This window comes from Pelophylax lessonae, assembly GCF_965119305.1.
Source record: "Pelophylax lessonae genome assembly, chromosome: 11".
Classification (NCBI taxonomy): domain Eukaryota; kingdom Metazoa; phylum Chordata; class Amphibia; order Anura; family Ranidae; genus Pelophylax; species Pelophylax lessonae.
Window position 1 is genome coordinate 67,479,125 of NC_138778.1, and position 15,498 is coordinate 67,494,622.

Sequence of the window (15,498 nt, forward strand, 5' to 3'; positions counted from 1 at the left end):
CCTGGGACTGCCCATAGGCATAGCCAGACTCTTTCTGCCTAGTGTCCTACTCCTGTAGGGGGCAGTATAACCCAATGGTTAAGAAGATCAGGAGCTGTGTCTGTCAATGAGCATCAGAGGAATGGATTTTACAGTAAGTTAAAAAGCCCAATTTTTTTTTTTTTTTTTTGTGGACCTAGACCTTGCATCAGATACGTATACTTGTTGGGTGCATGCATACTCCGTAATGTGTAAGGCTACATACAGGTATTGTTCGAACTCATTGTACTCGTTTACGTTTCAATTAATGTATGGGCAGGCTGGTTGTACAGAAGTTGATCTACTAACTGACTTCTATACAATCACCATGGCGGGATTCAAGTTTTTTTTATTTTTTTATTTTCCATTTAACATGCAAGTTGAAAAAAAAAAAACTAAACTAGCACATTATGAAAATCTAACCTTGAAATAAGGCCCTCCAGCAGCGAGCTGACAGGGCTTCCATCTTCACCCAGTTTTCCTTTCACTCGCTCCGGAATCTTGAATGGTTGAGCTGTGATGAGGTCATTCCCACCCATGTGTGCGGGAGTCACAGCCGCGACACAGAACTCTGAAGGAACGGCATTTAGTATGCCATTCCTTCAGAGCGCACGTGCTGATGACGACACTGGCTGCCAAACAAGCGAATATCTCCTAAACCGTGCATTTTACCTACAGGTAAGCTTTAATATAATCTTAACAGTAGGTAAAAAAACACAGAAGGGAGTTTGCTACCACTTTAGGTAGACCTGTACTTGGCTTGTTTTTTACTATTTCAAATTCATCAGCAGAGTTTGTGACAAAGCAAAAAGTTTACTTATTCTGATTAGAAGCAAAAGAGCTCTTCCACATGTTTTACAGGACCTAGGCACACTCATAGGAGGCGATCCAAAGCTTCATACGCATACCTCACCCTCTCTTGTCTCTGATTATTGTATTATATTGATGGGGTTATCAGGTGGGGAGGGGGGGGGGTCTAGGAGCAGGATTTGTAGTCCCACAGAGACATTAAGCATTGGAAGACAAAGTGGGCCTTGGCAAGACAGCTGCAGAATACCTATTTTAAGTGTTCGTTCAGCACTGACTTGTCTCATAGTGTGAACGATCAGGCTGCCTGATTCTAGGTCTATATTAAATAACCTGCTTTATGTAAATGAAAATAAGCAAACAGTTTGCAGTGGCAATCCAAAGATCTGCTCATTTATCCATTCTGTAAAACCGTTAATGGCGTTAAATTAGGCATTGGTTCCAGTGTTTGGTTGGCAAGGAGGGAAGAGGTGTGGGGGGTAATTGACTGACTGATGTGGAAGTAGGGCAGATGGGGTGTTGTGGTATGCATGCCACTGGATACATTAAAGTTGCTAGCGCAGGGTTCCTTCGTGTGACCCCATACCGAAGGCCCCTTTCACATGACCATTCCAATTAGGTCCACCTGTCAGTCGTATGGTCCATTCACCCTTGTGGACTGGCAAGTGTAAACGCACTTGTCAGCTTAAAATAAACGGAAGGGGAATCCGTTCTTCATGTAGGCTGATCGGAAGGACAGCAGGGTCCGTTTGCACCCAGGCGCATATAGAACAGAGAGGGCCCTGTCCATGTCTGCTCTGCATAAACTGAGTGAACACAGACCTGTCCTCTGCCTGCTCTGCCCTGATCAGCAGGGGGTCAACAGACAGATCCCTGCTGATCAAAATGGAAGGCATCTGTGTGTAAATGATCTAATAAAACAGCCTCAGTGGGTGGGGTTCAAATTAAGCATACAGAGGGGAAAGCACAGAGCTCCTAAATTGTAGAATAGAAAATTACAGTTGAAAGTGTAAATTGTAATTGTGGAAGTAGATGTAGCCTGGAGTAGAACATGATGGACTAGATAAGCCTTCTGCATGTGGATTGTAAGCCCTTCATTCCCATTTAGCGTTTTTACCAACAAGGTATTTATAAACCGGGATACAAGTAGAGCTGAAGACATTACAATCTGGGTGCAGTATGCACTTTCTGTCATTGGTTTCTCAGAAAGCGGGAGCCAGTCCATTTAGGGTGCATTTTTGGCCTGCCTTCAATCGGTGAAAAGAGCAGGCACTCCATAGTCTTTCCTAGACATAGTACCATTCCAGGAAAGGAGACCTGTAGTGACTATTTATTGTGTTTTTATTAAATGTCTCCTTTTTTTTCATTTTCCAGCTGAAGCTGCAGGATCGTTCTTTGGTGCCCAGAGATGTTGTACACCGAATTGGAATAAAGGTAAGCTATTGTGCTCGGTGTTGGATAATGTGTGCCTTGGACATCCTTCCTCAACATTGCATTCTACTGGGCATAAGCATATAAGCATGAGTTTTTTTTTTTTTTTTTTTTTTTAGTCAAGTCACCCTTTAAAATTATGGACCACCTCAAGTTTTACATAATGTAGCAATAACCACACACATAGGAAACAATGGAGGTGATTTATTCTTCCAAAGCAAATACATCTTTGCACCCTAATATTCCAATGTTTCTCTTCTGCTCCAATTCCTCTTACTCAGCTGATGTGACCCCAGTGCTGATGAAAAGGAGCAGGGGAAGGACAAATGATGACGATGTGCAGGTCGCCTGACATCCTCCTTATCAACCGATGAGGTCATTGGTTGTTAAGACTCCGGTGGCTAGAAGTTTGTAATGATGCACAATAAAAAAACCTGTGGCTTTGTGTAACCAAAATTAGGGGGTTGGAGGACCTTAACTATGAAGAGCGGCTGCAATCGCTCGATTTATTCTCCCTGGAGAAGAGACGTCTGAGGGGGGACATGATAGCAATTTATAAATATCTTAATGGGGATCTCAGCTTAGAAAAAAAGCTGTTCATTCGAAGGGATTGCATGAGGACTCGAGGACATACAATGCGATTAGAGGAGAAGCATTTTAACCTCAGGCAACGAGGAGGGTTCTTTACTGTTAGGGCTACAAGATTGTGGAATTGTCTACCACAAGAGGTGGTTTCTGCGGGTAGTATGGTGGCTTTCAAAAGACTCTTAGACTTACATCTCATGGATCAGAACATTCAGGGGTATGTGAGATGATTACGGCCACACACAGCTACACAGGTTGAACTGGATGGACTATTGTCTTTATTCAACCTCACCTACTATGTAACTATGTAACAAAAGGAAGGCTTTAGCCACCCACTGGCTTGTAAACAACTTTGGTTGATTTTTAAGACATTTTGCCAAGGCACCCCTGTTGAAAAGGGCTGATCTAGGGGTTGTTTATGAAAAAGGAAATTTAAAAAGAAACTCTGCATTTTCATTGTCCACCATGGAACATAACCAGGTACATCCTAACTTCTTATATCCTTGTAAAAATATATTTCTTTATGTTACTATTAGGCCTTCCCCACAGGTTTTCAGCTAGTACATGGATTAGCCATAACAGTATGCTCATCTGCCTGATATTGAGTAGGTCCCTCTTTTGGCATCAAAATAGCCCTAACCCACGAGGCACTGTCCCTTCTAGACAAAGCATCACACTGACTCTGCTGCCTTTTTCCTATAGTGCATCCTGGTGCGATCTATTCCTCAGGTAAGCAACACACACCCACACACCCGGCCATCCACATGATGTAAAAAGCAAAAACATTATTAATCAGACCGGGCAACCTTCTACCATGGTACAGTTCTGATACTTATGTGCCCATGTAGGCACCTTTGGCTCTGTACACAGGTAAGCATGGGAAACCTGACCAGTCTGCGGCTACACAGCCCCATACACAACAGGCTGTGATGCACTGTGTGTTCGGACACCTTTCTATTGGAACAACGTTTTCAACAATATGAGCTACAGTACCTGTTTTATGGCATTGGACTACAGAGGCCAGCCTTCGCTCCCCATGCGCATCGGAGAACCTTGGCCGCCATTGACCCTGTTGCAAGTTCACCGGTTTTCCTTCATTGGACCGTATTTGGTAGATCCTGACCATGGCAGACGAGGAACATCCCACATGAGCTGCAGTTTTGAAATTGCTCTGACCAAGTCGTCTAGCCATTACCATTTGGCCCTTGTCAAAGTCACTCAAATCTTTACTGTTGCCTTTTTTTTTTTTTTCTTACGCTTTTAACACTTCAGCTTCTGGGAAAATTTGTTCAATTGCTGTCTGATATATCCCACCCACTTTCAGGTGCCATTGTCGCAAGATAATCACTGATGTTCACTTTACCTGTCAGTGGTCATAATGTTATGGCTGATTGGTGTGTAAGATCCGTGTATATGGCAAGCTTTTAAAAGGTATGTGCAAAGCTTTTGGCACGCTTCAAGCAGCTTTTGCTGAAGCTTTTAGATAACTCATCAGTTCAAGTTTGGGAAGGTTGGAGGGCTGGACATAGATCTAAAGGGGAATGCTGTCTGTCACTTTTATGGCCACCAAGGTATTCATGCATTGGTTGTAATAACCCCCGCCACATTTCGATTGCACTTAGGATTGGTGCCTACATGCAAAAAACGTCATCTGAACAAAAACTCTAGGGCCGTTATTTACGGTTTACTTTAAACTGATGACCAATAGGGGCTTTTAAAACCTCATCTGTGGACAATTTTGGGTGCTGAAGTTTGTTGCGGTTTTATAGGCACAATCTAGAAAAGGGAATGAGCCTCGTCGCAGACCCTGCCCATAGAAAATGATTTTGTGCTTCTGGGACTGAGAATAAGGGAAATAGATCTTTCGAATCTTCTCTGGGAGGTTCCAAGCAGCCTTGGTCTTGTAAGCCTAGAGCTAGCTTCTCTGGACCCGCAGACGAGACCCCTTCAGCATAAAGATCTGCCCTCACCCATTATTGCGGTGAGGTGACCTCTTCGCTGGTTTCCGGTCCCGCAGACTTCTTTTGTGAGCGGCAAGGAGATCCGCAAAATTTTTTTTCGGGATACTCAGAAAAGGGGCAAAGTTTTGTTCTTTTCAGTTTTTTTAGGTCCTGAGTCTCCTTGTGCTCTTTTTTTATTCCTGCAAAGATTCAGGTAACATCCAAACTACCTAAGGTACCCCCTATCCCTGTCCAGGGAATTGAATTACCTAGGTCTGATTTTAATTCTGACCAGGGTGGTCCTTCCTCTGGACAAATTTCAGAAACTACAGGCCGTGATTCACCGGCTGCTGTCACAAATCTTTCGATTTGCTTACAGAGTCTTGAGTCTGGTGGTATCCCCCTTCAAGACACTTCTGTTTGCACAATCCTACATTCAGCTACTTTAGCAGGTTTGGCTCCACAGGAGGATACCAAAGTTCGGCACAAGATCACGGTTTCCTCTGGCAGATGCCGTAGGCATCCAAGGGCCACGGTATGCCCAGTATCCTCCTCGGCTCAGGCTTCTTCCCGCAGTTCTTGTGAGGAATCAAGAGCGAGGATCTTCCAATCATTTTGGTGGCCGTAAATGTCCCTTGGGGGCTTTCTCTCAGAGAAGATCAGTTGTCCCAAGGGCTAATCTACCATCCTGCTTTACAGTCGCTGGTTTTATTGGCTTAGCTATTACAAGCCAGATACTGAGGTATAGAGGTTTGTCTTGATCCGTGATCCCTACTATGGTGAAGGCGAGAAAGTAGTCTTCCAGCAAGATATACCATTGTACATGGAAAGCGTACATTTCTTGGTGTGAGTCGATTGGCGCTTATCCTCAAGCCTTTTCTGTGGCTCGATTGTCTCTCACTTCCATTTGAATGAAGACCTTGTGTTGCCTTCTTTGTGTCCCCAAGCCGGCTCATCCTAAGGAATTTGCTTTGCATACCTTGGATGTGGTTCGTGTGATTCGGGTGTATCTGGCAGCTACTGAGTCTTTTCCTGTGTCCTGGTTAAGGGCACTTATGTTTAGCCTTGGGTTATTTTCCCCACCCCTTGTTTTCATAGGCAGACACTAGGCAGAAAAAAGTCTGGCTACTCCTTTGGGCAGTCCCTAGGGGTATACTCGTCTCTCTGCTATAGGTACTCAGTTTTTTTTTTTTTTTCTGCCTAGTCAGGAGCAAGGACCTTTGTTCCTTGCTGGGATCTCTGGTCCTGGCAAATTTTTCTTTATAGCACGTGCAAACCTCAGCTCTGCGCTAGGTCAGCCATAGTCCCACGAGTCTCAGTGCGAGTCGCAAAGTTCCTCCTGGCCGACAGCCCCACCATTTCGATGGGGAGGGGTTCTGTCTGGAGCGGTGCCCATCTGGTTCCTGGTATGGTGAGTAGCTGGTCCTCTCCCCCTGGAGTTTTGGGGTGGACGTGGGCCCCTCCTTGGGACAGTCAGTCTGACTCCCGGGTTCCCGTCCTTCCCGTCAGGCAACCCCCTTCATCTGTCCCCCCTCCACTTATGCTGGGGCTGTGTGGGTGGTCTGGTCCCCTCCTGGGGGGGGGGCAGGGGGCTGGGGGGCTCTTCCGACGACCAGACGATCAGCTGTGATGGAGGAGGGGCTTTGTACCTGGTGGCGGCTCCTGCCAGGGCCCCCCGTCCTGCCTTGGTGCCGTCATTTTGCTGTAGCCTGTGTGCTCAATGTACGGCAGCCATGTATGTGTTGTCTGGCAGCCATTTTGCAGTGTTTTGCCATTGAAAATAGTGCCGGACATGATTGTGGAGCCATGTGGCGTCGATTTATGGCGGTGAGAACCCCTCCTAATCCCCTGGTGCTGACTCCTGGATCTTTTCACTTCCTGATCGCCGCACATGGAGTGCAGATTATCCTGGTGGCTGCAGGTTCTTTTTTCTGCTGGGTGGTGAGTCTGGTGTGGTCCTCTCCCTCTCTGCTGAGGATTGCTTGGTGCTTTGTGCCTGGCAACCGGGTGGTGCTGCCAACGCGGTGGGGGTTGTCCCTTTTCAGTGTTTTACACTTTTTGTGGGGTCCCCCGGTGACTCATTAAGTCTTTGGAGCACATCTCCCCACCTGATTCCCTCTCTGAGGCGGCGGGGCCCTCCGTGTCCCAACATCCATCGATGCACTGACAGTGGTCCTTGAGACCTTTGTGTCCCAGGTGGAGGTGGCTTTTGGGCGACGAGCTAACAAAAAAAGCGCCCCTTCCCCTGCCTCATCAGATCCTGAATCTGATTTGGCCGCGGATGTGGGTCTCCCTGCTGGGTTTGCAACTACACGCCCGGAATCCTCCGATAGTGAGGGGGATTCCTCTACATCTGCAACTGCGCACGAAAAGGCGCTGGTGGAAGCACTGATTGTATCTGTGCGTGAGTCCTTAAAGATGGAGGCATTTACAAGCAATCCAGAGCGGCAAAGGTTTTTCCTTTCCCCTCCTATTTTGACAGAATTTTCGCTAAAGGGTGAGGACCACCAAAGCAACCCCTTGGGGTTCCTAAGCTATTTGCTAGGCAATACCCCTATGAGAAGTCCCTTATTAAGAAGTGGGCTGTTCCACCAGTGGCAGACCCTCCAGTTTCCAGATTGAACAGGGCAATTCTGGTTGAAGAGTCCGGTATTCACTATTGCCCTGGTGTCGCAAACGCTGACTGAGTGGGCTAAGCTTTTACGTCGTGACCTGGAGGGAGAACAGCTCCCTACTGCCTTTGCTGTGCTAGTGGACCAGCTGGTCCAGGGGCTGCAGTTTTATGTGATGCTATCTGTGATGTTATCTGTGATGCCTCTTTGAATGTTGCTCCCCTAGTGGCTCGAATCTGTGTCGGCAGTGGTCCTTCAACTTCTAAAAATGCCTTGACGGATTCCCCACCCTTTCAAGGAGATTTCCAGTTCCGAGCTACCCTTGATGAAATCTATTATAGGTCTCACAGGGGGAAAGAGTACATTTATTCCGCAGGGGGGGTCGTCAGGGACGGGAGCCCCTGACGACTTTAAACGTATGACGAAACGCGTTTGGTGCAACCAGATGTGACGCCCCTCGGTCGATTTGCTTTGGAAGGCTGCAGTTTTGCTTTCTCGTTGGTGTTTTACATGCTCGCTTGTATAATCTATCATGTGAGTGCACATTTCTATAATAAATTGAATACTTTTAGACTGTATTACGCTATGTTCTCTTACATTTATTTCATGTTTATCGGAACCTGCCTATTTACCTGGAAGCCTACCTGAATGAACAATCTTGATGGTTTATGCCTGGTGGGTAATATCCCCAATAAGCGCTATAGGCTTTTCCATTAATTTGAAAGCCATTACATTCTGGTAAGAGGGCCATTTCCTTATCACATTTGTTGATGCCTTTTTCTATCAAGTTTTAGGAAGATTGGCTTTCATTTGCATGCTGGGGCTTGTGGTTCCTTCCTAAAAGAAAGTGCTTCTTTCATCACTGGAAATTGCTTTTACCTTTTTTATGGATGTTTTGATGGACTTTATGCACATATATGGTTACAATATAAGTTTTATCTTTTTTATGTCATTCACTAGCGGTGTATGCTTTTACACAATTTTTTATATTTTTTATACACGTCAAGTTTTTTTTGTCATCAATCACTAGCGCCACACATATTTGTATTTATTGTTGGGCCTTTTCTATTGGTCTGTGTGAGCTGCTGTTTATTTGCTCATTCTTCTTTTTTTACTTTTATTCTGCACAGCATTTCTTTTGTTGTATGTTTGTGCTTATGGATGGGCCTCAGAACGGGTTGTCCACTTCCTCTGCGACCATTTCCAGATGGATCAGACAGTTATTCAGGCCTATTCCTTCAAGGGTCAGGTTCCTCCTTTCCCTGTCAAGACGCACTCTACTCGGGCGCTCAGTGCCTCCTGGGCCTTCCGTCCTCAGGCGTCGGTGATTCAGGGTTGCAAGACGGCCACCTGGTCGTCTGTGCACACTTTCACAAAGTTCTATAAAGTGGATGTTTTGGCAGCTGTGGATGCTTCTTTTGGCTGCAAGGTTTTGCAGCCTGCTGATTAGAGGACCTGGTCCTCTTTGATGGTATATTGTTTTTTTTTCAGGTTCCAGTTGTTTTGGTTGAGCTCCTGTTTACCTGGTTGGCTATAGTTAGACTTGGGAATTTATTTTCCGCTGTTCCCACCCCTCATGGTTAACCCTGCTTTTGGGAAATCCCAATGGTTAAGAATATCATCAGCAGCTGTGTCCATCAATTAAAAAAAGAGAAAATGGGATTTTTGACTTACCGTTAAATCCAGTTCTCTGATGTTCATTGACGGACACAGCACCCACCCCTCTGTGGAGTTGTAATTCTTCTGACACTGCTTGTAACAAAACTGAGTACCTATAGCAGAGAAAGGGAGTATATCCCCTGGACTTCCCATAGGCGTAGCTGTATTTTTTTCTGCCTTGTGTCCTATTACTGTAGGGGGCAGTATAACCCAATGGTTAAGAAGATCAGGAGCTGTGTCTATCATGGTTAAGAAGATCAGCAGCTGTGTCTGTCAATGAACATCAGAAAAATTGATTTTAAGTCAAAAATCCATTTTTATTTTTGGGTCACGTGACCTATGAAAACACACTATAAGTACGGTAAACTCAATGGCATTTTTGACTCCCATTATCAACACCCTTTTTGTTTTCTTTTGGCACAGCGCTGAAAACCTTATTTTCAGGCCGATAATTTTAGGTGGCCGAAAATTCAGGTCATCGCTATTTTCCACGTTGCACCGATATTTAGGGTATAACCTAAAACATGTTTGCAACCCCCCCACCCTCTTACCTTGAATCGGGGGTGGGGGGGGGGTGGTGCCTCTTTCTGCAGCATTTTATTTTCTTTTGAGTTTGGGGCAGCTGTGCAGAGCTCCACCCACAAAGGCGGTTCATTTATTCACAGAGATCTTTTAAATGGAAAGTCTACAAGTCCCATCCGGCACTGCAGTAGATATCAATGGAGCACAAGTGCAAAGTCGTCATTATATTTGTAGTCCATTGATTACTTCCTCCAGCTCCTAGCAGATGGTCCGTAGCTCCTTTCAAACATGTGGCAGGAATGTAAACTATACAAAAGCCTGTGCATTGAACCCCTCGATCAAACAATTGCATTTCACTTCAATGCACAAATTTAATAAATGCTTATTTTTTTTTTTTTAATTATATTGCATTTTCCACTGTTCTGCAAAAGGTGGACTGCTTTAAGGATTCACTGACCTGGAACATGTATACAGATGAAGCCTTCTGACATTCTATATCTGTGTACATGTTCAGTAATTTTAATATATTAAAGTCAGGGGCTCTGCTTACAGCCAGATGACTCTCATTTTCAGAAGGAGAGTTTAGCAATCACTGCCTTTTGTATTTTCTATTAGCTAGTTTACTTGAGCCAAGATTTTCATAATTTCACCTGAGCTCTCATGAGTGGGCGAGTGGATTCTGCATAATGTATTCATCGTCGGTCACATTCATTCTGAGCATGTGATTGTTATTCCCTGTTTCCCATCCTAATATTGCCCTGCGAATAGCTTCCCTATTACAGAACACCTATTCAGCTTGGAGCTGTAGAAAATGTTTCTCCTTCCTCAGTCAGTAGAGGGAGCTCCCTACCAGCACCTTTGTCAATCTGTATCCTTACATCTCAATTGCTACCTAATAGATTTCTGCTAATAGCTGGGCAAGGCCAGGGCTTAAGACTGGAGACACATGGGCCATAACTTCACTTTATTAATGAAGGCTGGACATGCTGGGATTCAAAAAAAGGGAACCAGTAGGATTTGATGAAAACGGGCACTATGTTTGGCAGATTGGAAACGAGCCCTTTTAGGGAAAATGGGTTTGGTGCACAAATAACCTCTCTTGTGACTGTGACTCTGTTCTTCTTTTTTTTTTTTTTTTTTTCTTGTTCTGTTGAAGCTAAACCTAACTTTGATTGCTGTTCTTTCCTAGGACAGTCAATGTGGCACAGTTGTGGACGTAAATATAGAATGTATGGTGAAACTGGTGGGGACCAACTGCTTCCTGCAATCCGTCAACAGTAGAGATCTAAAGCACATTTGGGTAAGATGTTGATCAGCATTATTATTATTATTATTATTATTATACAGGATTTATATAGCGCCAACAGTTTGCGGAGTGCTTTACAATATGAGCATGCAACTTGCAGTAGAATATGCAACAGAGGCGTACAAAAAGTGGACCAACAATTATTGTATTAGTATACACATTTATTTGTGTAGGAGCCATATTGGCAGATAAAGTAAAATTCCGGGCAAATTAAATGTTATTGTAGTTTTGAACAAAGTACTAATTACATCAAAGGCAAACTCAAGCAAGTGGGCATCTATGCAATCACCAGTTTTACCTGCCAAAGGGATTTTTAATTCTGTACAGCTAATGATTTACACACATTTAACACACCAGATGGGCAACACACTTTTTTTTTTTTTTTTTTTTAGGTTTTTATTTTTTTGCACTTAATTTTTATTAGAGATAATACAGGAAGGGTAGACAACAGGTACATATATATGCAACGGCCTCCCAAATTTTCTACCCAAATCTCCAGCCTAACAGGCAAAACTTTTACACCTGAAGCTTGACAGCTCCAAGACCTTCCGACCTCCTGCAGGTTCTTTTTGGCCAATAAGGCTTTCATAGTGATGGGCCAGTAAAAATGTATGGGGGGTGGAGTTTTCGGAACCAACTTTGACTATCCGGACATGTCAGTGCTGTCAGGACTGTCCAGCATTGTTCTGGTGAATTTGGGAGACTGATGAAAATTTGGTACACTTAATACCTGCAACAGTTTGCTCTTCTTCCTATGTGACACTCTAAGGGCTCTTTCACACGGGCGGTCCGATCAGATCCGCCTGTCAGTTTTTTAGGCGGATCTGATCGGATGCCCCATTCAGCCCTATGGAGCAGTGGATGTCAGCGGTGACATGTCCGCTGACACCCGCTGCCATCCGCATCTGATCCTGTCCGTGAAATCCGGACGGATGGAAACCCTATTTTCCATCCGTCCTGGGGATCGGATCGGATGAGAGCGGACAGGTGGTCCGTTCTCATCCGATTCCCCATAGAGAGCAGCGGGGGCTGTGACACCTCCCTCTCCGCACTGCAAGCGGAGACGGAGCTGTCAATCCGCCAGCTCAGCGGGGATCGCGGATCGATCCCCGCTGAGCAGCACGTATCCGCCTATGGAGGCGGACTGTGTGAAAGAGCCCTAATTGTTTTTTTTTTTGTTTGTTTTTTTTTTTTTGCCAATTAAACATGTCAACTTAAATTATAATTTGACACTTGTACACTCTGTTAAGTCACATACCAGGAGCATACAACTTGATCAGCTCTGGCCTATCAATCAGTACTTTAGATCTGCCCAGCTTGCCCCCTGTGCCATACATTTGGTGGCAGCATCCACCTAGCACTCCTTGCTTGTGGTCAAGTATGCTCCAAAGTCCGCTAGGTCTGTTTATGTCCTGTTACAATATTGTATTATGGCAGTTCATTGGATTTGATATAGTGAATTGTTGAGTAGTTGCAAATTGGAGAAACAAATCAACATTAAGCAATAGCAGCCAATAAGATTTCCTCTTTTGCTCATGTGAATACAATAGACCGAATTCTGTTCATTGTGGGTTCTTGCTTTTAAATTCCCATTGCTGTTTGCGTAGATGTATGTCTTGAAGTGCTTTCTTGTACAGCAGTTGTACGGCAGTTGGTGGGCATCTCTTAGTGAATTGATGTCTAACTTTGTTTTCCCTTTTTTTTAGCCTATCATGTATGGAGATTACATTGCTTACAACTGCTGGTTGGGAAAGGTTTTTGATCTCAAGAACCAAGTTATCTTAAAGCTGTCAAATGGAGCCAGGTACTGCTATATTACTAGAAATGCTTGAAAAGCACAACAGTCATGCAATAATGACATGTGATGGTGTATTTTCTATATAAATGGTTATATTTCATGATATCGGTGCCTATGATTTGTATTTCTATTGATTTTATGCCTTCGTCTCCTTCCTCTTCTGATGCAGATGTTCAATGAGCACAGAAGATGCTTCTAAATTATATGATGTTTGTCCCCATGCAAGTGATTCGGTAGGTACCATGTGAGTGTACATACTAAAACATGTAATTATGTATTTACTGAATACAGAACTGCAACTCGGTATGTCTTTTATATCTGCCAAATTATAAACACAGTTACTAAAATGTTAATGCAATCTCAAAAGCTGTTTTCAGTGTTTTTAATTCTGCAGCTTTGACTAACCTAATAATTAGTGATCCTGCCATAAAAGTCCTCTATTCGTTCACTTCCTGTTATGGGGTGGTAACTGTCTCTCACTTGTGCATTGTCCCCCTGTCATAAGCCGCGCTGGTGTAGACTACAAACAGCCATTCTGAGACTAATTGCGAAGGCATGGTCCACGGTTGTCACTGTCGGAAAGCCGGTCCAGAGCAATGAGTGCGGGTTCACACATATGCGATCTCGGACATCGCATGTGATTTTTCACTGCACTGCTGTGCAAATCACATGTGATGTATGTGCGATGCAAATTCAGCCATACAGATTGCATTGCTGAATTTGCATCGCATTCAGACTAAAGTCGCACAGGACCCTTTTTTTTGTCCGCACCAGAATCGAATTGCATGGGTGTTCACACCTATGCGATCTGATTCCTGCCCGATCTGACAGTTTGCACTGCAATATGCGAACTTATCTGGGGGTGTCGTTAACTTTGTATTGACACTCCCAGCAGTTTGCATATGGCAGTGTGAACTGTCTGCGAGTCGGCTGCGATGCGGGAACCCGCAGCAGATTCGCAGGGTTCTCGCATCCCACCAATGTGAACCGGGACTTATAAACACAAAGAAAGGGCGCACCAGCCTAGCGCATTATCCACTAGGCTGGTGCGCCCTTTCTTTGTGTTTTTGTTTTTGCAGTGTTTCGACCACCCTGGTCGTAGAGGGCAGCAAGGCTTAGCCATATGAGATGCCAAGTGTGGGTTCCAAGACCAAGTAAGCCTGAGGACCTGGTTCTAAGCGCAGGAGTAGGGTGTTTAGTATCACTCCTTTTTTTTTTTTTTTGAACCGGCACTTATGCAGGTGCTTGTAGACAGGAAGTGACTGGAAAACACTAGAGAAGGGTCGGTATCACTGAAATGCTAGAAGTAGCAGGATAAAATGTGAAAATAGTATTCTATATGGTTTTTTTTTGGCAGTTGGGTGATTTTAATTCTTTAGTAAATGAAATGTCGTTTAGATCTACTTCAATGTCATTGTTTTGTTTCCATTGTTTGAATGCTCTAAATCCTTATTTTGTTTTAGGGTCTGTTTTTTGATGACTCTTATGGGTTCTATCCTGGCCAAGTGCTTATTGGCCCTTCCAAAGTCTTTTCTAATGTTCAGTGGCTGTCTGGCGTGAAGCCAGTCCTGAGTGCCAAGAGCAAATTCCGCGTGAGCGTAGAAGAGGTGAGAGTGAGCACTAGTTTTTCTGTCAGCTTACATCTAAAATACTTGCCTCTGCTATTCACAGTGCACTATATTGCTTGCTTTGTATCTGTTCAGTGGAAGCATTCTCTATTACCATAGTTCTGTCTGCTAACTCTGTCCTCTAATCTATTCAGGTACAAGTGACTGAGGTGAGAGTAAGGTGGATAACGAAAAGCTTTTGCCTGGGTTGTACAGATTCTATGGACCCACCATCTAGTGTTATTACCCAGGAGAATGTGCACAAGTAAGTGAGCTGCTAGTAATAATCAGAACTAGTAGGATCAATTCCTACCCCAAATCTTCAGATGTGTAACCAACCATTTAATACGGCTATTCTTCACATCTGCATTCACGTTTCCAGAGATGTATTAAACCCAAAAGCAAACCTTTTTCTTTACATTTGAGCTTACCATTTCTTAGATGTGTTTGTTTGTTTTGTTTTGTTTTTTTATTACTATTTCTTTTCTCCTTTTTTTTTTTCTCTTTCTTTTCTTACTTTGGTCCTAATGGTAGACCTTTTGCCTACTATAGGGGAAAAAAAAAAAAAAAAGTTGCACGCCAGTGAGGGTTTTTTTTTTTCTTCTTCGCGTATGTGATGATGCCAAACCCTAATTATTGACATGTTGACATGTATAATGACTTTTTGGATTACCTGTACCTGGCTGTAATCAATAAAATTTATCAATAAACTTTATAAATATAAAGCAGTATTAAACCCAAAAGCAAACCTTTTTTCTTACATTTGACCTCACCATTTCTTAGATGTGATAGCTGTATTAGTTTCCTTTTTAAGGCTTTGGCTTCTATTTTCATCTGGCAAACCGGCCAGCAAGTCTGTTTCTCACAGCACAATCGCTCCAGCAGAATGTATCAGTGTACATGGATGAGACAAACCACTAACACTGGCAGGGATGATTCAAATGATCAGCGTTTAATTATTTATTTTTGCAAAACCTTTATCCCAAAAGGAAAAAAGTTTAAAAAACGGATTATAAAGTGTGAGCTGGAGTTTGGTTTCAATTTGTTAGTGGTTCTAAATCTGCTAATTAATGTAACAGTACCCCCCCCCCCCCCCAGACTTTCAACACCCTTTCCTGCTGTGCTCCCTGTGTGCTTTCCTCCAGAGTTGTCCCACCAATACATGAGGTGTGTTACTTGCCAGATCACCGGGTGAAAACAGCCACCACATCTA

The 15,498-nt window shown here is 43.9% G+C and overlaps 1 protein-coding gene across 1 annotated transcript in view; it reads left to right on the forward strand.

The window, feature by feature from the left end:
* The window catches only part of UBE2O (ubiquitin conjugating enzyme E2 O), a 141,521-nt gene that overhangs the window by 45,235 nt on the left and 80,788 nt on the right, over nt 1-15,498 (forward strand). The window contains exons 2-7 of the mRNA XM_082271902.1: nt 2,200-2,259; nt 10,764-10,874; nt 12,587-12,684; nt 12,848-12,911; nt 14,142-14,285; nt 14,441-14,550. Coding sequence (XP_082128028.1) covers nt 2,200-2,259; nt 10,764-10,874; nt 12,587-12,684; nt 12,848-12,911; nt 14,142-14,285; nt 14,441-14,550 — 587 coding nt within the window. The remainder of the gene's footprint in view (nt 1-2,199; nt 2,260-10,763; nt 10,875-12,586; nt 12,685-12,847; nt 12,912-14,141; nt 14,286-14,440; nt 14,551-15,498) is intronic.